We start from the raw sequence: 24,737 nt of genomic DNA on the forward strand, positions 1-24,737 counted from the left end.
CTATTAACTATTCTACGTTTTTCTTAGGATATGTGTGAAGATCCCCCAGCAACTACTAATTACTAAATGGGTGAACTTTTATGATCTTAAAGAATGAATGGTTTTCACTGGAAAAAAAATGATCATTATTCATTCAGCATCTACTAGTCTACCATACTACTCTTTTCTGAATGATATTCATTCATTCATCCTAACAAGGGAGTCCATGATGTCGTGTAATAATGCTCCTTTTTCGTCCTTTCCAAAATTGAAATAACCGTATAAACAGATTGTGAGTTCATTTCTAAAGCTAAGAGTTGGATACATCTCTTTTATTTGTTTTGTAGATTCAAAAAATACCGCTTAAAGAAGCAAACATTATTATAACCTTCCTATATCTTGAAAGCTTTTAAAAGCAAGAAGTTGAAAATTCTGTTCAATGCAAATTAAAAGACAAAAAATCGGGCAAAATATTGAAAAAGATAATTCACCTGCTAATCTTTATGATTACCTTTGAACACATGCAACTCATTATATAAAATGTCCAAACTCGGCTGTTTTCAACAATAGGAAAAAGAGAATCCTCTTTACTAGTCCAAACTCTAAAGGGAAGAAACATAAACCATATAGTAGGAAGCATAAACCATACTCTATTTTTTGGTCAAATGAGATTCTACTCCAATAATAATCTGTAGCAGATTGTGTGGCCTGGACATATTAAATGCCAGCCTGGTGTTTTCACTAACCCACCACTGTGTCTTTATGTTGGATATCATCAGTTTGAACACACTATTTAGTTTTAAGGTGCTATTTGCAACACAGACAATAGTGTTACTTAACCAGACATATCATGCAGCAGCAGAAGCAGTACTCTTTTTTATCTGTGACAAACATTTAGTACATCCAGGAGTATAAATACAGTTGAGCATTATATTCTAGCTGATGGACAATTATTTTCAAGAAAAATATTTATATATGTTGTTCTTAAAACAAAAACTTTGACAACTAAACCATACTAGCCAAAATAAACTGTAGCCCAGTTTTTCTTAGGTGAGCCTAATTCCGCCCACCTGGCCGCAAACCAAAACAACTATGAACTAGCTAGCTGAAGAACTTGAAAAGCATTTAGCTGCCTGCCTAAGTTTTCCAAACCTTAATTATCACCTTAATTTCTGAAGTGCTAGTACTGGAGTGAGCTAGCTACTTAGCTTTAGAGTTTATGATCTTCCCCTTCTTCTCGGCTGCTTTACTGAAGTCCCTTCTCATCCTTCCAGCTCCTGATGCACTTGGCTTCTTGGTCTTGGCCTTCTCTTCTTGCTTGCCGACATGAACTGATCTGGACCTCTGATGGGTACTTGGGCCAGAAGAAGCATCAGAAACCATGGAATCATCACTGTCATCCTTGTGATCATAGCCATGTGTTTTTCCATCATGGCGATCATCATCACTGTGATCTTGATCATGTTGGTGATGATCGTTTTCGCCATCTATGCGAGACCCAAGATACGTTGTCCACCCTGATTCACTGCTTTGACATTCTTCCTCTGCATGATGGCCTCCATAAATTTTGGAAGGGTCCATAACTATAACCAAGATCAACAAGAACAAGCATCAGAAAGTAGTAGCAGATACATCTAACAGAACTAAAGTAGTGCTGTAATAGTAGTAGTTACTAAACCACACGAAAAACTCTCAACAGAAAAACATACCTATCTCAGTTTTGAAAGCTACACAAACAAAGCTTAACCCAGAGTCTCTTAAATAGTTGTAATTAGCTAGAAGCGAGAATACATGTATATATAAAATACACAAGTATCACTCATCACACCAATGACCACACCGCCTGGAAATCTAAATACCCATTAATTCTCTGACTTAATTTACTGAGCAGAAGAAGACAGGTAGAAGAAGATGTCAATGAAAGTGAAATTTATACATCTTGCAGATTATGCAGAGGAGACGGAATTGAAGGAAGGCATATAAGCCGCTTGCTTCTTAAATTTGAAAGGACATGAGGTGGTTCTGCTCATTGGCTTTTATAAGAGCAGATACACTCATCTTTATTAATTTCTCTTCTGCCCATCACATTATAGCAAAGGGAAGCAATAGAGACGGAGAGAGAGAGAGAGCTAGCCTTAAATACATAGACAGAATAGGTCACTAGGCTATGATTATCTAAGCTAGCTGGCTCGGTAGAGAGTAAGAGTATATATGCTATATAAAACCCATCATATTTCTTCAAATGGGATACAATAGGACCTTTTCTCTTCTACCTCAGTTAGCTTTCATCACACCCTTAAAGACCCATCTTGTCTTTCATTTAAAGATGAACAGACTTTTTACCTGTGAAACAATGAAGGCAACCCACAAGGCCACAACACAACTGGACTACTCGAGTTTAGCTAGGGTCTAGAGATGAGGCTAGTTATATCTCTATATGAGAATTGAATGTGAGGAACTCATCAAGTCAAATGTCTCTATCTCCGCCAATTTGATGATGTGTGTGTGTCTCCTCAAAGCAAGATGATGTCTTTTGTGTTATTGGGGGAAAGACAACAACAACAAACAGCTCGATCAATTATTTTCTTCACCTTCATTGCTTATATGCAATCCAGCTTGCTAATTACTCATATAATATACAAGATTATCTATATGTACATGTGAATTGCCGTAAATATTGAATTTTGTATCAGCAGGATCAGAAAAGCGAGGTTAAATTATTCAGAAAAAGAAGAAAGGAAAAAAAATCATGGTTAAATCTAGCCACATGCCTTATTTATTGTTCCTGCATGATGAATCATACTTGCAGATTTGGATATAGATATAGGGGTGAGTTTACTTCTCTAGGCAGCTGTAATAAGTTCTGAAATGACATATTTTCACTTTAACTACTTCTGCTGATGTATGCATTTATGTTCATAGCTAGGCCTCTATGATCAGTATTCCAATGCGTGAATGCATGAGCTGGCTGCTGGTCTCATTATGAATTTGCAAAGCCTCCAGTGTTCTGGTAAGCCAAGGTATAAATTCCCTTCCTTAATCACGTCTTCAAAATGAAGATAAGACGAGAATATTTGTTATTATCGTTCAGCGAAAGTTCTATGTTGTTCCGGAGTGTTTTATACAGCTTTATAAGGGAAAATGGACAATTCTTTGAGATGGGTCCTTGCATGAACGGTGAGGGCAAGAACAACGAAGATCAGAGTTCGAATCCAGGTGGTTTGGGGCACACAATGCCCCCCTGATACTTCTGAACACGAATTTTGGCTGTTTCCCACTTTCATTTTCTATCCCATTGTATATTAGATTTATTAGTAGAATTAGGAGACAAGTTTAAGGTGAGAGGACCCTCCATTATTCTAGTTGCTTCTCCTTTTTGAGGCGATCGCATCCTGATTTGCTTTCCTCTTGTCTTCCCTTCCCACGTGAGTAGTAAATTGAAGAAGGCAATATTGTCAAAGCTGGAGCCTGGAGGTTGGAGCAGATATAGAGGCATAGAGCTAGATAGCAGATCTGATTTATTGTTCTCTTTTTTATTACCTTGTATGCATTCGCTTCTAAGAGCAAGTCCACTGGTTTGCTCTTGACTGGGCATAGTCAAGAAAAACCTGACTATATGACCTTGAGATGGATTTTGCTCCTTCCACCGGTGGTTTTTTACTCGGGCAAAACCAACTCTTTCTTGACTACAACCAAGAAAATAGTCATCCCCATGACTATTTCCATGACCGACCAAGCCCAGATGCCCGCTAGGCCCAGGCCATATCGTGGCTGACGTGATGAGGAGCTCAGCAATGGTCGACACGCCAAATGGAGGGAGTGGAGGACTGGGCATCGACTCGTGGCGCCGCAAGGATTCACGTGGGCGACGTCATCACCAGACCCTCCACGGGTGGCGCCGCAAAGGCAGCTCGACTGACGTCACAGAGCGGCCGGACGATTTGCTCCGCCTAGGTTGCTTCGATCTCGGCCTGGGGGAAGCTTCTGGGCGGTTCGACGCCACAGAGCGGCAGGACAAGGTGAGGCGACCTCGGGGGGGGGGGGGGGGGGGGGGCCGGGTCCTTGGCCGGAGGACGGAGAAAAATCCGGGTCGGGTCGGACGAAAAACAACGGGTCTGGTGCAGCTGCGAGAGAGAGAACCGGAGGGGGGGGGAAATGAAAAAATGAAAAAATTTTGTCCTTTGAAACAAAATAGATTTTTTTTTTTTTGCTATTTATAGAAAATTTTCAGATGTTAAAAATTCATAATAAATTCATACGAACTCCGAATATTGCGTTCCATGTATGCACGAGATCGTATCGACGATCTCTATAACTTTCATGAAGGAAGTTTTCCCAAATTATGTATGTGTAAAAATGTCGATTTTCGAGACCCCCCTAAAATTATATAATAATGAACAGTGTTGACCGGGCAAGAAACACAACGGGTGTAAATCCATGTCCAGTGGCAGTGAATAGTAACTTGACTGGTAGAATTCTTGACTTCTCGATTTTGCCTTTTCTTGACTACGGGTGCACTTGCTCTAATGGCAATAAAAATGCGTTTGCAATTCACGTGGAGACGATGCGGTTAAGTGGACGATGCGGTCAATTAATATTCCTTTCATTCTAAAAGTCTAGATATATAGATTTTACCATAGTTTCAGGATATTATTCTGATAATGATTGTAATTTGGGGTTCAGATTTTATATCCGTTTATATTATATAGTTTTATTAATCAAAACTTGATGTCAGCCGCACCACTGCACCAGTCCCCTTTCAAAAAAAAAAAGTGTCTAGATATAACAGTCTAATTACTAATAAAGTCTTTTAGTATAGGGTTAGTCTAATCGCTAGTTAAGATGGTTAGACGCATCAATTATAATTTGAAAAGCTAAAATTTTATATTTAAAACACTCGTTAAGTTATAAAACACCATTATCATCTGATTCGCGAGTTGATCCACGTACTAGGGTCAAGGGGGCTGAACCAAGATCGTTCGGTTAATTCAATTAAATTTAACTTGTTGTAAATGATATTATCAACGTGTCTTTTCAAATTTCAAACATGCAAACCTTTTTGACATGGCTAGTTGAAAAAAAAAAAAAAAAAAAAACCTTTTTGACATGGGGAAAAGTAACAATCTCAATCTGGGTCTACATGACTATAGCAATTTGATGTAAACCCTAATGAATGCAAAACGTGCCAGCTTGCTGAGAGTACCAGCTGTGACTCCAACAAAAAGTTCATACCGTTTCGTTTCGTATATACTATAAATTTTACCCGCGTTTTGCCGCGGTTTTTAGAGCCAACACAACGTAATTTAAGAATTAAATTCAAAAGTATAGAAAATATAGTTGACATGATCATTATATTAACTATGAAACATTCCATGCATGTCCGAGTTGCAACTTAATGCTAAGAAACCAAGACATTTAATAAGGGCGGCAAATTACCTATCTGTAGATATCTCTACTATCAAGCTAGTTTGTTATTTCACCAAGCATAAGTAACACTCTCTTAAAGGGGCCCACAAGCCATGGTTGGATCCAACCGCGACATGCATCCCGTAACCTGATGTCCAAACTACGCCACGGTAGTCGGAAGCAGTCAATACCTCGCCAGGAAGCCATCTCCCCAGCCTTGCCAAAACGCCTCCACAACATGTTTTCTAAGACTAGAATAGGGGTTTTGCATCCCACATCTAAGAAAATGTAAATAAGAGGGGTTGTCTTACCTATAAAAGGACCCCTCCTCCCAATTAAACTCCATCCCATTACATGTTTTGTAATCCACTTGGGCCGGGAGGCCCAACACACATAGCTAAACATTCAAGTGGACGTAGTCTCCAGCTAAGGTGGGAGACGAACCACTATATTTCTTATGTCTTCTCTCTCTCTCTCTCTCTCTTTTTAATTAACATTAATCAGGATCACCGATTCTAATATTAACACTATCATAGATCAATTCTATTAGCTCATCATAGATAAAGTCCTCAACAGTTAAAGGACTTTATCCCACATTGGCTCAGCTAATTACATACCTATCATAGATAAATTTTAGGATTAATTTCAGTTTACCCCTCTGAGGTTTGGGGGTGTCATTTTTTCACCCTCTCTACTTTCAATTTTGAATTTTTACCCAAACTTTCCAATTTCTACTATTCCTTCCAAATTGGACGTTAAGTTTGACTTTTGAGGGCTAAAATGGTCATTTCAACATAAATTTTTTAAAAAAAAAACAATTCTGTTTTTTAGTTTTTTTTTTTTTTTGTCTTCAACCTATACACCACAAGTTATAATAGGTTTATAAAAACAAAAAAATACTCTAGGTAGTTGAAAGCTGTTCGCTGGTCTACGATAAAGTGAAAAATTTAGGATATATCCCCAATAAAGTGAAGAAATATCTGTAAAAAATAATTTTACACTTTATCCGTAAATAAATATCTGTAAAAAATGATTTTACATATATATGTCTTCACTTTATTGGGGATATATAGATATTTACAAATAAAGTGTAAAATCATTTTTTACAGATATTTCTTCACTTTATTGGGGATATATCACAAAATTCTTCAATTTATTGGAGATATATCACAAATATCGTAGACCAAAAATGATTTTACACAGATATTTCTTCACTTTATTGGGGATATACATGTATTTATTTACAGATAAAATGTAAAATTATTTTTTACAAATATTTCTTCACTTTATTGGGGATATATCCTAAAATTGTTCACTTTATTGAAGATATATCACAAATATCATAGACCAGCGAGCAGTTTTCAACCATGAACCACCTAGAGTATTTTTTTTGTTTTTATAAACTTATTATAACTTGTGGTGTATAGGTTGAAGACAAAAAAAATAAAAAAAGAAGAAACAGAAAAAAAAATTTAAAAACAGAAAAAGAAAAAGAAACTAAAAAACAGAAGAAAAAAAATTATTAAATTTTTTTTATGCTGAAATGACCATTTTAGCCCTCAAAAGTCAAACTTAACGTCCAATTTGGACGGAATAGTAGAAATTGGACACGACTGCTTGAAATTGGAAAGTTTATGGGGTAAAAATTCAAAATTGAAAGTAGAGGGGGTGAAATGATGACACCCCCAAACCTCAGGGAGGTAAACTGAAATTAATCCTAAATTTTATTAGCTAATCAGTAGACACTAAAGCTGGCTCCACTAATTTGATGGCTTTGTACAGATATTTCAAATGGCTATATTTTAGTTCCCTTCGTAGTCCTGGAATAATTATGAAAAAGCATGTGTTAGGTAAGTAATAGACTTCATGTAATGTTAGGTTTATAACCAATTCTCTTTATTCATTTAACATTAGGGAATTGTTAAATGTGTAAAACAAAGGTTATGAGCCAAAATTTACGAAGAACATAGTCAAGATGCTCATCCCCTATTTGCATATCATATTCATCTAGAGGTGCATCATAGTCATAGTTAGTTGCAATGAAGGGACTGCTTACGAACAGTAAATGGCCTATGAGGCTATGAACAGTAAGCCGATACACTAAAATGTCTTATGAACAGTAAATATAGTATAATTACAGTGTGAGGGATCACTCCAACTTAATAAGCGATGCAACACGTGCCCTAGTTTGCATTTAAACAGGAACTCTCCAATTGCAATCATATCATAGAGACATCGATAGCTGACTGTGTTATATATCTCAGTGCTGAGTACCTATATGCATGGTTTCGTATTCATACGAGAAAGAAAATATGGTTTGATTTCAAATTCATGCAAGCAATCTATTGATTTTTTTTCACGAGTAATCTATTGATTGATGCTGTTTATTTGTGCTGTTATCATTTATCCCCTTGCTCAGTTTTTATGAGATTATTGTATGAAAAATTGGTGTTGACAAAATTTAATATATTATGACCGGAAAATTATACAACATGTTAACATATAACATACATACAATTATCATTTTAAGGTTTAATTATTCTTATGAGAAACTACTACAATTACCACTTTAGTATTTAATTATTTAAATGATAATATATTTTACTCTAACGAGGACCCTATTTATTTTAATGAAATTTCTATTTTCTAGTTATCTAGTTTATTTTAATGAGAATCTTATTTACCGTAATGATACTTTTTTTTCTTCTAGTTATTATATGAGTCTTTTTTTGAAGGGATTATATGAGTCCTTAAATTAGTAAAAATTACATGAAATAAGACATGTATGAGAAATGTTAACTTACCATAACTTTACCCATTTTGACATGTCATGGCATGCTGATAGGAGCATTTTAATGTGGTATTTTAATAGTTAATTCCTCATATTTTACTTAGTTAATTCCTTAACGAATCGATTTTTAACTGAATTTCTATTTTCTTAGGTACATTGGAGTAAATGATGGTGAAATGAGCATTATGTCCACACTTACCTACAAATGGTGGAGATAAAATTGAAGTAAATGAGTAGGAAATCCATCATCATCATCACCCAAAAATATTCCATCTTTTAGGGTGTAATCATCATGTTTTCTCCATCATTTCTCACACTAATCCACCATCATCATCACCCAAAAACATTCCATGTTTTAGGGTGTAATCATCATGTTTTCTCCATCATTACTCACACTAACATACTCCACTTTCATTATTTTTCTTCCACTCATCATTTCACTCTTCTTTTTCTTCCCTATATAAACACCTTCTCCTCTCATTCCTACACACATTCCTTCATCCATTCCATCTCCTTGTCTCACCATTTCCTCTCCATTTTCCTTAGTCACCATTTCCTATATACATTCCTTCATCCATTCCATCTCCTTGTCTCACCATTTCCTCTCCATTTTCCTTAGTCACCATTTCCTATATACATTCCTTCATTCATTTCATCTCCTTGTCTCACCATTTCCTCTCCATTTTCCTTAGTCACACATTCCTTCATCCATTTCATCTCCTTGTCTCACCATTTCCTCTCCATTTTCCTTAGTCACCAATTCCTTCATCCATCTCATCTTCTTTGTCTCTCCATTTCCTTTTCATTTTTCTCTCCATTCTCTAGTTTTAAGTTTCTGCATTTTCAAGCAAGGAGAGGAAGAAGAAGAAGGAGCCGTGAAGATCATATCCTCCATCATCCACCTTGAAGGCTTGCTTCCAAGATTCAAGATCCAACCATCTAGCTCTCCATCTCCATCTCCACTCACGGTGTAATTCGTTCCTTTTCCTTGTAACCTTTTTGGTTTCCTTGTTTGATTTCGTATGAACTTGTTTCTAGTTAACAATAATGTTTAGGGCAAAGTTTAAGCCCAATTTCTATGTTTAAATAAAGTTTTCGAATTCTATAATTGTGATTCTAAGTCGCTTATGTGAGTTTGTTCGATTAAATTTGCTTTACAGAAAACTTTTATATGTTTATCTTATTTGGGTCGACACTTATAGGATTTGCATGTAATTGGTGCTAGGTTTAAGAACATGAAATCGACTTTTCGTTTTGTGTAACTTGAATCAAAAGTAGTAAAGGTTCTGGACAAGAATCGAATTTAATTGAAGAGGATTGCAATTAGGTGGACTTTTCCATAACTAAGTTGTACACTTGAGTTGATAGCCTTTCTCTATGTCTAATGCATTGAACATGTCATGATTGACTAGCTTTCTAGGGCTTGATTGCATGTTTGATAGAATTAATCTAGGTGCTTTCGCTTAGGTTAATTAGCATTGAAAAGTAAAATATGGGAAATCATTTGCTTTCGAATGTTTCACATGATCAACTCCTCTCTCATGACTTGGAAGAACAATTATAGGGTTTGAATTGAATTTGATTACATGGAATTGATTTTGATCTTTGTTCCTTGCGTTCCACCCTTGTATATATGTTTTTATGTTTTCTTTATTTTATTTATTTTAATTTTAATTTTAAGAATCCTAATCCCCCCTTATTTGTGTTTACTTGTATATATTTATTCTTTATTTTATTTTTGTAAATAATACTTTATTATTTTAATTCTTTATTTGTTTATACAATTGTATATATTTATATTCTTTATTTTATTTTTGTAAATAATACTTTTCTTTATTTGTTTCACAATTACAAGTGTACCCTCAATCCCCGGATAGAACGATCCCTATTTGCTTATACTACTAACGATATTTCAGGGTTAAATTATGCGCTTCCCAAAAGCGACATCAATTTTTGGCGCCGTTGCCGGGGATTGAAAAATCACTTGTTAAATTGTGTCATTTATTGTATATATTTGTTGTATATAAATTGTTTGAAACTTAGTTTAAATTAACTAGGATGTTATTTATATTATTGAACACGAATTTTAATTGTAGGTTGTAAATTGAGAGGAATAGGTGAAGTCTCTTTTGTTAATATTGGCCTAAACCCCTTATTGGTACCTAGCTCAGGTCCCTTAAGGTTGAGGGCGGCCTTTATTAACACTTGTTGAACTGTCTTCACACTTATGAACTTTTTCATCTTAGTAAGTATAGCCTATGTGGAATGGTGTCTAGGAAGGGGACAACGTTCATGACGGGTTTTTGAATCCAGAAGTGCTTGCAAATGGGCCTAAACCACAATGTGGGAGTAGCTCATGCCAAAATGGATTTTTCCTCTCGTGTTCGCCCTCCCCCACCTGGCCATTTCAGTAAGGTTGCCCAAACGATTTGAAAGGGAGTTTGTGTCTAGGCGACTATACTTGGGCCGCACGTCCACTTGATTTACCGCTTGGAATTTGATTCGATATCAATAATGTTTATAATAAAAGAAATACTTGTGAATACTCTATACGTGTAAATTATTTTGTTGTTTCACACTTTAAACTTGTAAAAATACTTTTCACGTTTTATACTCACTTGAGTACTTAACTTGTGTCTTATGTACAATATACTTGTTAATTATACTTGTAGTTTGTAATTAATATTTATACTTGTTTTTATTTTGTATTTCTTTGTTAATTATAGTTACTAACTTTATTTAATGTAGGTACCGTCTGGCTGCAAGACGTAAAATACAAGCGTTACTTGGGAGGCAACCCATGCAAATCAGATTTGCTTTCTTTATCCTTATCTTTTATTTTTCGTTTTTGCTTATTTGTTTTAGTTGTTATTTTCGTAAATTTCATCCCTATATGCTTACTTATTTCATTGCATGCTTTTAATTGATTACATTGAAGATAATGCAATATTTAAGTGTGGGGGAAGAGATTTATATTTTTGTCTTTCATTTTGAGTCCAATATATATTTATATTTGTCTTTTATTTTTTGAGTCCTTTATATATATATATAAAAAAAAAAAAAAACTGCATTCATTCAGTCTTATTAAATTCAGCTATTTACAAAAAAAAAAAAACAAAAAATAATAATAATAATAATACTCTAAACTAAGCCATGTCTGCATCTTTGTAGGAGTTGAGGCTGAGCTCAAGGGAAATGCGAGAGTCACCGCCATAGCCGCTACCTCCGTCGGAAGTAATCTTCATGTTGCCAAAGATGTCCTCACCATGCATGGGGAATAGTGGAAGGGTTTCAATCTCCTGGTGATCTCCTCCTCGTTGTTCCATGAAAGATTGTCCTCCTGTTGTGCCAAAGGAGGTAGTACTGGTATTAGTGTTGAAGGGTGAGGAGGAATATAGGTCAACACCATAGCCGACACGTGACCCAAAGTTTAGATCAATGGATCTACCATCATCAGTAGAACTAGTGGATCCAAAATTGAGATCGAGAGATCCACCAACCGGAACGTTCCGAAATTCCTTCAACTTCTGCCTCTCACGAGCCTTGAGGTTCTGGAACCAAAAGAAGACGTTTTTGTCCTCGATCTGCCCATACTGTTTCAGATGGAGGCAGATCTCTTGAATCTGCTCTGGAGTTGGGTACTTAAAACCCTTATCATAGTAAATGCCCTTGAGGATTCTTAGTTGAGGCGGTGTGGGAGCCCACCGGTTATTAGTCCCGGCTGCTTGGTTGTTTCCTCCATCCTCGATTTGTTGCTGGGTCTGTTGCTCCATTAGTTGCAGAGTTCGTGGTTCCATGTTGATGAAGAAAGGATTTGAGTTTCGAAAGAAAGGCTGAAGGGTTGAGAGAGAAAGGCTGGAACTCGGAAGAATTTTCTTTTGGAGTGAATAGTCGCTCCCTCAGAATGCACCTATTTATAGAACGAGTGAGCGGATCTCTACCGTTGGATGGACGATCTCTAAGATTAAATCTACGCGTTGGATTAAAGTCACCCGAAAACACGGAAAAGCTGTTGGTGCGTGGAAGACACGTGGGGGAACCAAGCGAATCTCGAGGAGCTGTGACAGACAAGCTACAGCAGAAAGCAGGTTTAATTGCCGTGAATCAAGGAAAAGAAAGGACGCGTGGGGGAATCAAACGAATCTCGAGGATCCGTGACAGACAAGCTATAGCCGAAAGCATGCCATAAATCCAGGAAAAGAAAGGAATATTTACACGTGGGGGAGTTTCTTGGGCCGTGAACTATCATAACTCTTCTCCTTCCCGGAGAAGCTTTGTTAAAACCGTGTGCCTGTTGAGATTTCTACCCTATTTTGTGCTTTACATATACATCCTTTTTTGTCTCCTCCAGATTTTACTAAGGTTTGTCTAAGCGTGCAGTTTCAAATTCCTTCTACTTCCTTATGGCTCGAACCAAGGTTACCTCTCGCAGGGGCGTCAATCAACGCCGTGTTCTCTCTTTGGAAGAAGAAGGTCGTCAAGCGGCCACTAGAGCTGGACTTACTCGTCCATGGGACCATCGTCCTATCCGTGAGCGTACCCGCAGTCCCCCTCCTCTGCCTCGTCGCTCTCCCAGACTGCATCCCGAAGAGTCTTCTTCCTCACCAGCTGCTCGTGCTCCTCGGCCTATGGCCACCCTGGAAAGCTTGTCGGATTTGATTGATGATTTGCGTTCCTCTCTCCGCGATGGTATTATGGTGACAGATTGGAGAGTCAATTGCATGATCGATTACATCTCTGAGATGAACTGCTCTTTGATCCGCTGTCACACTGCAATAAACAAGCTTGCTCAGGAAGTCAATAACTTGCAGAGTTATCCTCCTGGGTTTCCTCGCAAGGACGCTACTGCATCACAACATGAGGACCCGCCTCTGAAGGCTGAAACCAGCAAGAGGGCTGCCACTCGCCCGCATACCGCTCCTCCAAAGGAGTAAATGGAGGTACAAGTCTAGGCTGAGAGACTTTAAACATTAAGCGCAGCGGCATGGGAGGCAACCCATTTCAACCGTAGCTGTGGAGGAGACATCAAACGCAAATTTGCTTTCTTAAACTCTTCCTTCTATTTTATTTTCATGAATTTTAAGTTGTTTTAGGTTTCGTTGTGTTAACTTTCTCTTCTATGCTTGATTTATGCTTTGCATGATTTATATTTGTTATACATTGAGGACAATGCATGAATTAAGTATGGGGGACGGATTATTGCTTTATTGTGTTTTAGTAGTTAGTATATATAAAAAAAAATAAAAAAAAAAATAGTTGATGTTGGATTGTGTTTTTATTGTGTTTTTAATTGATGTTGTGATACACTAAGGTATATTGGATTAAACATAGTCTTGAAAAAGGGTAGCTGTTTCAGTCCCATTGCACATCGAGACTCCCTGTTCCCGTACCTAAGTGTTGAAATTAAATTAAATTGTAAAAAAAAAAAAAAAAAAAAAAATTGTGCGCTTGCTTTCAGGCGCATCAATTTTTGGCGCCGTTGCCGGGGATTGAAAAATCACTTGTTAAATTGTGTCATTTATTGTATATATTTGTTGTATATAAATTATTTGAAACTTAGTTTAAATTAACTAGGATGTTATTTATATTATTGAACACGAATTTTAATTGTAGGTTGTAAATTGAGAGGAATAGGTGAAGTCTCTTTTGTTAATATTGGCCTAAACCCCTTATTGGTACCTAGCTCAGGTCCCTTAAGGTTGAGGGCGGCCTTTATTAACACTTGTTGAACTGTCTTCACACTTATGAACTTTTTCATCTTAGTAAGTATAGCCTATGTGGAATGGTGTCTAGGAAGGGGACAACGTTCATGACGGGTTTTTGAATCCAGAAGTGCTTGCAAATGGGCCTAAACCACAATGTGGGAGTAGCTCATGCCAAAATGGATTTTTCCTCTCGTGTTCGCCCTCCCCCACCTGGCCATTTCAGTAAGGTTGCCCAAACGATTTGAAAGGGAGTTTGTGTCTAGGCGACTATACTTGGGCCGCACGTCCACTTGATTTACCGCTTGGAATTTGATTCGATATCAATAATGTTTATAATAAAAGAAATACTTGTGAATACTCTATACGTGTAAATTATTTTGTTGTTTCACACTTTAAACTTGTAAAAATACTTTTCACGTTTTATACTCACTTGAGTACTTAACTTGTGTCTTATGTACAATATACTTGTTAATTATACTTGTAGTTTGTAATTAATATTTATACTTGTTTTTATTTTGTATTTCTTTGTTAATTATAGTTACTAACTTTATTTAATGTAGGTACCGTCTGGCTGCAAGACGTAAAATACAAGCGCTGCTTGGGAGGCAACCCAATTCCAACGTAGCTGTGGAGGAGTCGTCAACGCAGATTTGTTTTCTCTTTCCCTTTTACTTCTCCAATTTTCCTTTGTTTTAGTAGTCATTTTCGTAAATTTCATCCCTATATGCTTAAGTGTCTCATTGCATGCTAATAATTGATTACATTGAGGACAATGCAATATTTAAGTGTGGGGGAAGGGATTTACACTTTTATCTTGAGTCATATATATTGAAAAATACAAAAAAAAAATCGAAAAATGTCAAAAATTTTTTTAAAAAATTTCGTTGCTTTTGTTTTTGTTTTTGAGTCTTAGGATGCTCTTAACGTCTAGGATGAACATGTCTTTGAATTCATGGCTGAAGGTTTTCACAATCGAAATAGGACTTAATTGAATTCTGTGGTTAATCGACATTGTGATGCTTGTATGAAGATTTGAGATAGGATTGTAACTTGGTTCATTAAGCATGCTAGGATTAAGTCTAATTCATTTGACCCTAAGTGAGTTGTTGAGCTAAAATACTTTCTTTTCGAGTGCTTATTGATAAATTCATAATTTCATGGCTGTATTTGCAAAACCTCATCTTTCTTTGAAAATCCAATGATCATGTGTCATAGATATTAATGGACTAGAGAATACTAGAACTCGACTTTTGTGACTGTCAAAACTTGTATGCCATAATATGCCCTGATCTTGGATAGGATAGAAGGCATTAGGGTAACCACCATAGCCAAACAAGCTTGTGTCCCCAATAGTGCCCGTCGTGGGACTCTTTAGAATGAACCCCTTTGAGCCTACATTGAAAACCTTTGTTTCATCACCCTCACTACCCTACCATGAGCTTAGTACAGGATATCTCTACCCTTGTGCTAGGGACTTAGTAGAGCATGACATAGTATGTAGGGGTGACGATGAAAGACAAGTGTGGGGTGGGGAAAATCAAAGAAAAAAAAAGAAAAAAAATTTTGCCTTGAAAAAAAAAAAAAAAAGAAAGAAAGAAAGAAAGAAAAGCGGCAAAAGAGAAGAAAAAAATTGAAAAGAAAACTCTTGGGAAAATGTTGAAGTGTGGTTTTGGACTTGCAAATTTGTAGAAGGCTCAAAGTTGAAAATTATGCCTTTGTCCATTCCCATGTTGGTTAGAGTGAAGGTTTGGCCCAAAACAATGATATTTGGTCTACAAAAATAATGACATAAGGTGGTCCTTATATGCTCTGCTAGGTCCTTAGGATTTTTTTTGTATCCTTAATCTTCATTTCGAAAACCCTAGCTTAGCCCCATTACAACCTGTTTTAAGTGCTAACTTGATCCTTGAGATGGGCAATCTTTGGTTAGTGGAGTCAGTTACGCAGTCGAGCTTATGGTTTAGGTCCATTTGTGCACTTAGTCATTTCATGAGGTCTTTAAAAATTCTTCACAAAATGTGTTTATTGATGAAATATGCAAGCTGTTTGTTGCCTTACAATTTGTTCTCTTGCATATACTTGAGTGTGAAGCTTTTAAGCATAGCCATTTCTGAGAGAAAAATCGAGAGTATGCCCTGTGAGTTTGGATTGGACTTGTTCAAAACATGCTATCATTCACTGTATAACTTAAGTTCTCCATATCTTGCTTAGTCATATGAATGTCACAGGTTTATTAACCATGGAATTATCTTTGTGATTTTGATTAAGTGTTTAACGTGAAAGCCATGAGTTTGGAGTCTCTGAGACAACAGTTATGGGCAGTAGAGTCATTTACTTACTTTTTGTTGAGTCTTTATTTTGTTTTGTGTTTTGATTTTGCTAAGGGACTAGCAAAAGCTAAGTGTGGGGGAATTTGATAGGAGCATTTTAATGTGGTATTTTAATAGTTAATTCCTCATATTTTACTTAGTTAATTCCTTAACGAATCGATTTTTAACTGAATTTCTATTTTCTTAGGTACATTGGAGTAAATGATGGTGAAATGAGCATTATGTCCACACTTACCTACAAATGGTGGAGATAAAATTGAAGTAAATGAGTAGGAAATCCATCATCATCATCACCCAAAAATATTCCATCTTTTAGGGTGTAATCATCATGTTTTCTCCATCATTTCTCACACTAATCCACCATCATCATCACCCAAAAACATTCCATGTTTTAGGGTGTAATCATCATGTTTTCTCCATCATTACTCACACTAACATACTCCACTTTCATTATTTTTCTTCCACTCATCATTTCACTCTTCTTTTTCTTCCCTATATAAACACCTTCTCCTCTCATTCCTACACACATTCCTTCATCCATTCCATCTCCTTGTCTCACCATTTCCTCTCCATTTTCCTTAGTCACCATTTCCTATATACATTCCTTCATCCATTCCATCTCCTTGTCTCACCATTTCCTCTCCATTTTCCTTAGTCACCATTTCCTATATACATTCCTTCATTCATTTCATCTCCTTGTCTCACCATTTCCTCTCCATTTTCCTTAGTCACACATTCCTTCATCCATTTCATCTCCTTGTCTCACCATTTCCTCTCCATTTTCCTTAGTCACCAATTCCTTCATCCATCTCATCTTCTTTGTCTCTCCATTTCCTTTTCATTTTTCTCTCCATTCTCTAGTTTTAAGTTTCTGCATTTTCAAGCAAGGAGAGGAAGAAGAAGAAGGAGCCGTGAAGATCATATCCTCCATCATCCACCTTGAAGGCTTGCTTCCAAGATTCAAGATCCAACCATCTAGCTCTCCATCTCCATCTCCACTCACGGTGTAATTCGTTCCTTTTCCTTGTAACCTTTTTGGTTTCCTTGTTTGATTTCGTATGAACTTGTTTCTAGTTAACAATAATGTTTAGGGCAAAGTTTAAGCCCAATTTCTATGTTTAAATAAAGTTTTCGAATTCTATAATTGTGATTCTAAGTCGCTTATGTGAGTTTGTTCGATTAAATTTGCTTTACAGAAAACTTTTATATGTTTATCTTATTTGGGTCGACACTTATAGGATTTGCATGTAATTGGTGCTAGGTTTAAGAACATGAAATCGACTTTTCGTTTTGTGTAACTTGAATCAAAAGTAGTAAAGGTTCTGGACAAGAATCGAATTTAATTGAAGAGGATTGCAATTAGGTGGACTTTTCCATAACTAAGTTGTACACTTGAGTTGATAGCCTTTCTCTATGTCTAATGCATTGAACATGTCATGATTGACTAGCTTTCTAGGGCTTGATTGCATGTTTGATAGAATTAATCTAGGTGCTTTCGCTTAGGTTAATTAGCATTGAAAAGTAAAATATGGGAAATCATTTGCTTTCGAATGTTTCACATGATCAACTCCTCTCTCATGACTTGGAAGAACAATTATAGGGTTTGAATTGAATTTGATTACATGGAATTGATTTTGATCTTTGTTCCTTGCGTTCCACCCTTGTATATATGTTTTTATGTTTTCTTTATTTTATTTATTTTAATTTTAATTTTAAGAATCCTAATCCCCCCCTTATTTGTGTTTACTTGTATATATTTATTCTTTATTTTATTTTTGTAAATAATACTTTATTATTTTAATTCTTTATTTGTTTATACAATTGTATATATTTATATTCTTTATTTTATTTTTGTAAATAATACTTTTCTTTATTTGTTTCACAATTACAAGTGTACCCTCAATCCCCGGATAGAATGATCCCTATTTGCTTATACTACTAACGATATTTCAGGGTTAAATTATGCGCTTCCCAAAAGCGACATCACATGCCATAAGTGATAAATTATATTAAAATTACTGAAGGACTTGGTTTATAAACCAAAAAAGCGGCGCTCTCTCCTAGGGTTTCACCGAACACAGAGAGGAACCTGTCTAGTTGTCGGTGGTTCTTCTAGCCCAGGCTCAGTGGTGATCGTGGCTGGTGAAAGTTGTTGTTGCTCTTGCAATGATTCTCGTTTGGTCTTGGTGTTATGGGTTGAGCACATCCCGGTGGCATTCTTGGTGGTCGGCAACGAGAGGTTTTTCTGATCCGATTGGTGCAGGTGATCGGTGTTGTAGGCGACAACTTTGGTGAAGATAGAATTTGAATCTGCTGCGTGTGATTTCCAGCATGCTGTGCGAGGGGCTGCAAGGGGGAAGCCGCCTGGATCGTCGGGTCTTTGGAGGTTGCTTTCTGCCGGATCTGATGCTGCTGTGGAACGGCCGGCCACCAGAAGGGGGAACGGCGGCAAAAGTAGCCTGGCCAGGGCAGGCTAGGGCTACTATTCTCTTTGTTTGAGTTTGGGCCTTGGTTTATGGGTCTTGGCTCAACCTTTGAATGAGGGGTGCTTGGGCTCTTGGGCTTATGTTTGAGTTCAAGCTTGGGCTGGTTGAGTCTGCTGCAATGGACAAGAAGAGCAAGACCAACCTGTTGCCGAGGTTGTTGGCTCATGAAGAGACTGAGGAAGGTGCTGGCTCCAACCCTAAGGGGGATGAGCTAGCATTTTCTTAAGTCTCTCTGCTATTAGACATCTGGTTATAAGCCTTCTAAAGTTGGAGTAATCTCAATGTGTTGTTCTAAGATGTTTCTAGTTGTTTTTGTACCACAATTGAGTGCTGGCAGACTAGACTAGATGAATGATTTTTTCTTAGAATAACGAGGTTGTTCTTGCTTGTTTTAGGCTTGCGCTTCAGCGAGCGTCCCTTTAGATTTTAATGAGTTTAGTATTGGCTTAGATAGGTTATTTGGTTTTACAGGATTTCTTGTGTAAGTGTATGTTAAACACTGGCCTGTTTTATGGCTTTGATAACTAATAATATCAAATCTTATTGAAAAAAAAAAGATCAATTTCAGTTTACCCCCCTGAGGTTTGGGGGTGTCATCATGTCACTCCCTCGACTCTCAATTTTAAATTTTTACCTCCCAAACCTTTCAATTTCAGTTAGTCATGTCCAATTTCTCAGATTCCGTCCAAATTGGACGTTAATTTTGACGATCTAACCTACTTTGAAACCTTTTAAGGACACATATGAGTTTTTTTTGTCTTTAAATGACCATAAAAGGCTTCAAAGTGAGTTAGATCGTCAGAATTAACGTCTAATTTGGACTGAATATGAGAAATTGGACATGACTGACTGAAATTGGAAAGTTTGGGGGGTAAAAATTCAAAATTGAGAGTCGAGGGGGTGACATGATGACACCCTCAAATCTCAGAGGGATAAACTAAAATTAATCCAAAAAAAAAAGTGCTAAATTATGTCAATACTATTTTTTATTTCAAGTGTCATGTATCTAACTCACCGCGTTTAGTGCAAATGAATTTCATGTCCTCCTCAATATAGTGAATTGAACAATAAAGAAGCCATTAGCAATATCCATCAATTGTTAAGGCCCTTAATCAATCTCACACATAGACGCTCGCAAGAATCCATAATCAAACAACTTTCCAAAGTTTGAACTACGATAGAATTTCATCCTCTTGTACCACATCAGATAACTAATCTTATTGGAAAAAGTTTATTTGCATATATGCATATATATATATATATATATATATATATATATATATATATGATCGAGGGCGGTTCCATGAAGGGATTCATTTTTGTGGTCATTTTAAGGGATCTTTTGTGGGATTAACTTTTCGATCACATATGAGCATCTCGACTGTTTAGTTCTTAAAACTCTATGCATAGATCACTCATGTAAATTTTCAGCCAAATTGATGACTTTTAAGATATCGAACTAGATTTAATCAATGCACGAACCAAATCTGTCTAACTTGAACCATTCATGCTTATAATTGTAAATCACAATTAAAATTTGCAAAAGTGATATACTCATATAGACTTAAAAACCGAACGTTAGAGATGTCGATATGTGATCGAAAAGTTGCTCTAATAATAGATCCCTTAGAGTGAGTTGTGGCTGGTTGGTTAGTTATGATTCCAACATTGTAAAGCTATTGGGTTCGATATCCTTTATCATGTTCCTCCTTATGTCACTTTCGGGATTGAACAAGCATCAGATTCATTTTTCTTCATGCTTTCCTCCATCGTCCACTAATAAAATCTCGACAAAGTTCCAACACGTTATTTTCTAGAAAAATACATATTATAGTTGGCAATACTGTATCATTTTCCACATCAAATACGGTATCTAATATCATAGTACGAGATTTATGAGTCAATGTACCCTTATTTACTCTTTGTTTTCTAAAATCCCAAAAATTTAATTATGTAATAAACTTGTGCAGAATGATTTTCAAACAATGATGTACTAATACTATGATCCTAACCCCAGACTTAGGAGTCCAAAGCTGATCCTAACCCCAGACTTAGGAGTCCAAAGCTGATTACCACCCTTGGACTCGAGGACAAAAACTTTCCCAAAAAGCCCAAAATCGGGTAAACCAAACCGGGTCGTCCCAAAACCTTAGGGACCTAGTTTCTGACAAACGGTGGAAAACCGTCGAAGGTCTTATCTATCATAAACACTTGTGGCCTTTTCGAAAGTCAAAAACAGCCTCTGTCTTCTTCGGCGTAAATTCCAAGACAGCAGATCGTCCTGTCCTTCCTTCTCCTCCAAATTCCCGGGTTCGGTTCCCATCCAGATGGATTCGGGTCTCAGTGATTGGGTCAAGTACTTGGAGGAGGAGTCATACCCAGTTCCCAGAGACTTCTTGGCCCTTCCCTTGTTTGTTCTCCTCTTCCCTACACTTAGGCTCTTCCTTGATAACTTCGTCTTTGAGGTACTACTGTTGTTTCGGCTCTTACTTTATTGGGTTTCTGGTTATTATTGGATTCATTATAGCATTGAACTAGCTCTTGTTTTCAACTATGATCATAAAGTTCATTATTTTCAACTAATGGATTGCATTACGTGAACCCTTTTGGTATAAAGTTCAAAAAGTTTCAAGCTTTTTGTTTGATTTCAATATGGTGTTTGATGTTTTTGGTAGAAAGTGGTTAGATGAGAATTGGGTTTTATTTGAATAGTGTGGAGAACTCTGTATTGTTAACAGGTAGGTGTGGTCGATAGCTCTGTTTTAGTTTGGTGTTTACTCTTGGTTTTTCATTCTTGAAAGTTTTATGTTATTGAATTGATACTTTATCCTGTTACAATTCTAAATGCTGATGAGGTTACTATAAGAGTGAACAAAACTCCAGCAATCCAGATTTGAAAGTGGTGCAAAAACTTCATTCCCAAGTTAGTTGTCATTTAACCACTACAAGTGGCCTAGTGGTTCTTGCCTAGTTGGGTGTGCTCTCCAACCTAGGTTCGAACCCCGAAGCTATCAAAATGGCCAAGCACTGTGCTGCAATGCACAGTTGGAGCATTTCACATGCGCCGAAGGGGTTTATCTTGGCCTAGGAAGCCTTTGCGTTTCCCTTGACAAAGTCAAAAAAAAAAAAAAGTTTGTTGTCATTTGGAAGTAATAAGCTATCATAACTTCTTTTCGTGGATAAGTAGACTAACTACTACTGGTCACACTGACTAGGAATGCAAATCTCAGCATTCTGAAGGTCTTCTCTGATGTGCATTTTGTGACAGACTTTTTTTAAAAAAAAGAGTGGTTTTAATCAATTTCAGTGGCATCTGTGTTTTGCAGAGATTAGCAAGATTGCTTATTGTTGGAAAGGGACAGAAGAAAGTTGAGACACATGATGAGCGGAAAAAAATTACTAAATTTAAAGAGTCGGCATGGAAATGCCTATACTTTTTTTCCGCAGAGGCTTTGGCGCTTTCCATAACATACAATGAGCCTTGGTTCTCAAAAACAAAACACTTTTGGGTAGGGCCTGGCGATCAGGTTTGGCCCGACCAGAAAACGAAGTTCGTCCCTTTACTCACTAGAAGAGATGTTTACTTTGATGTCTGATTCATGAGTATTCATTCTACAAGCAATTTATTTTTGCATATCATCTGGCTACACATAATTTGACAATTATTCCTTGATTGTCAGATTAAAATTGAAGGCACTCTACATGTATTCTGCTGGGTTTTACATGTACTCCAGCTTTGCTTTGGTGTTTTGGGAAACAAGGCGTTCTGACTTTTGGGTATCAATGGCTCATCATGTAGCAACAACAATATTGATTGTGTTCTCTTACACAGCGAGGCAAGTTTCTAAGGGTTTCTGCTTTTTTTTCTTGGTGTTCAGACTGCTTAGGAAGTATAGTATGAAATCCTCACATTTTTTCATGGTGCATGCTCATGATTCTCAAACAAAGGTTTGTTCAAATTTGGGCTAAAGCGCGAGATACCCTTTTATTCCCCGTGTTTTAATTTTCTGTTTCATCCCTGCAGGTTTTCCCGAGTTGGTTCAATCATTTTAGCCCTCCATGAAGGATCTGATGTGTTTTTAGAAATTGCGAAACTGTCAAAATATTGTGGCTTAGAACTGATTGCTAGCGTTTCTTTTGTTATCTTTGTTCTTTCTTGGACAGTTCTACGTCTTATTTACTTTCCCTTCTGGATAATTTGGAGTACCAGGTGAGTTTAATTTCCACAGATTTTTTATTTTTGTTTTTGTTGAAATCTGCACAGAGAATGTGACAATATAGTTGTTGGGTTTCCTCTTTAAACGATACAACATAGTTTCATAATCAACCCTGAATATGCATATCAGAACTTCAACAAAAAATTTACGAACATTAACATGCGAATAAGTAACAGATTCCTCTTTACCGCCCTTATTATCTGGTATATGAACAACTTAGCCCGTGTCTTATCTTTTGCCTCTTCCTTTTAAGCCCTGCTTTTGTTTACTTAGTACCATATACTACAATAAGATTCATCTTTGCTTTATTTTCTTATTGGCAGCTATGAATCTCTTTTGAATTTGGACAAGGAAAAGCACATGGTGGATGGATCTATATACTATTACTTGTTTAATACTCTTCTAATTTGCTTGCTCATTCTTCATATTTATTGGTGGAAGTTGATGGTTTGGATGCTCATAAAGCAAATCCGCTCATGGGGGAAACTTGATGATGATGTTCGATCTGGTAATTAGTTAAATTGTGTTGATTTTGTATTTATATATTATATCTTAAACTATAACTATAAAAACAGATGAAGGTTCTCACTTGTATGAAGAAACAGTTTCTGAAAGAAACATCATACATTGCTTTCCCTCTTACATGGTATTTTGTGTGGACTGCAGATTCCGAAAGTGATGATGATGAACACGATGATTGACATTAAGAAGATAGTTTTAAATGTGAGGCACCTCTGTATTCTCAAGGTTATAGTGAAACAACAATCACCATGCTTTCTAGCCTATTTAAGCGATATATACAGTGTTTTATTCCTTTCTCCATGCAGATTGAATATTTATACAGGCAAGTGTGTATATCCAGATTATATCCAAAATTCATACATACACAGGTTAGATTTGTTCAAAGACTTGCCCCGATAAAATACCATTGAGTTTCCTGAAATGGGATTGTATTATTGATGTCCATGGCACAGTTGCTTGAACAGGTAGGATCAGGCAGAGAAACTTAATTCATTATTCATTGCCCAAGCTTTGGGAAGCATAATAAACAGCCACCAAAAATATTGGTTATAGAACATTACTATTGCTTGAGGTGTCACTGAGCCTGTATTACATTGTTATTGTTGGTGTAAATTACAATATTTCTCTTTATTCATACTATCCGAGAAAGGTGAATCACTTGTTTCATTATATAGTCGCTGATTAAATGAACATAGACAATGGAGGCCTCTGACCTGATTTTTATTTCACTCTTCCTCATTTCTTGCCATGTTCAGCTTCAGGCACACTTGAATTTTAATTGTAAATTGTACTGCTACAAAATGTAATTTCAAGGTAAATCCTAAGCTGGGCAGTGATCCAGTTAGTTGCATGAAGCGAAACCTAAGCGGGTGTGGTGTGGTGGTCTTGGTCACTTCACCACTGGTGAAAATTGTTGCTATGCACACTTCTGCCTCTTGGGTTAGTAGCGCTCCCCACCCACAACAGGTGGGTTGCAAATCAGTGAACCACACGGAGTTGAAGGATAAGACTAAAAATGGTTTGTTATCCTCTTGAACAACTCTGGTCTTTTGTTGTTCTCTTCACAAAACGTCACGATTTATCCTCCATGGGAGTTCAACCCGCCTTGCTTTAGCAAAGGGAAACACAAAATGCACAAATAGCTTTTTGATCAGGTGGCATTGGATTGTAGACCGAAAGGATAGCAGCTACTGTTTACCTTTCTGAACTGAAAGATGCATGCAACACAATGAACTACCTTGTAAATGACGGGAAGAGAATGATAACTTTACAAGCTCTTGGAGTGAGAGACAGGATTGTGT

General features: G+C 36.7%; 1 protein-coding gene across 11 annotated transcripts; it reads left to right on the plus strand.

Moving 5' to 3' along the window:
• The first annotated feature begins 20,864 nt into the window (after window positions 1-20,864).
• On the plus strand, window positions 20,865-24,102 carry LOC112176153 (LAG1 longevity assurance homolog 3). 11 transcript variants are annotated; one of them, XR_002926827.2, is made up of 8 exons: window positions 20,865-21,162; window positions 22,024-22,247; window positions 22,378-22,533; window positions 22,722-22,907; window positions 23,238-23,422; window positions 23,581-23,661; window positions 23,742-23,804; window positions 23,889-24,102. XR_002926827.2 is itself a non-coding variant. In XM_024313978.2 (7 exons), exons 1-6 carry the CDS (start codon window positions 21,025-21,027, stop codon window positions 23,613-23,615), a joined length of 924 nt encoding a protein of 307 aa, XP_024169746.1. In that variant the 5' UTR covers window positions 20,865-21,024; the 3' UTR covers window positions 23,616-23,661; window positions 23,742-24,102. The 11 variants fall into 11 exon arrangements, 4 of the variants coding, with proteins under 4 accessions (XP_024169746.1, XP_040367896.1, XP_024169747.1 ...); XR_002926829.2 differs by having other exon boundaries at window positions 23,901-24,102; XR_005803876.1 differs by having other exon boundaries at window positions 23,581-23,637; window positions 23,718-23,804.
• The last annotated feature ends 635 nt before the right edge of the window (window positions 24,103-24,737 follow it).

This window comes from Rosa chinensis, chromosome 7 (assembly GCF_002994745.2).
Source record: "Rosa chinensis cultivar Old Blush chromosome 7, RchiOBHm-V2, whole genome shotgun sequence".
Taxonomy (NCBI): Eukaryota; Viridiplantae; Streptophyta; class Magnoliopsida; order Rosales; family Rosaceae; genus Rosa; species Rosa chinensis.

Bases quoted from the DNA above. Each gene is read 5' to 3' on its own strand.
- LOC112176153 (XM_024313978.2), top strand. From the start codon at position 21,025: ATGGATTCGGGTCTCAGTGATTGGGTCAAGTACTTGGAGGAGGAGTCA. The intron at 22,248-22,377 runs GTTCGTCCCTTT...CTTGATTGTCAG, and splicing joins TGGCCCGACCAGAAAACGAA to ATTAAAATTGAAGGCACTCT. The intron at 23,423-23,580 runs GTAATTAGTTAA...TGTGGACTGCAG, and splicing joins TGATGATGATGTTCGATCTG to ATTCCGAAAGTGATGATGAT.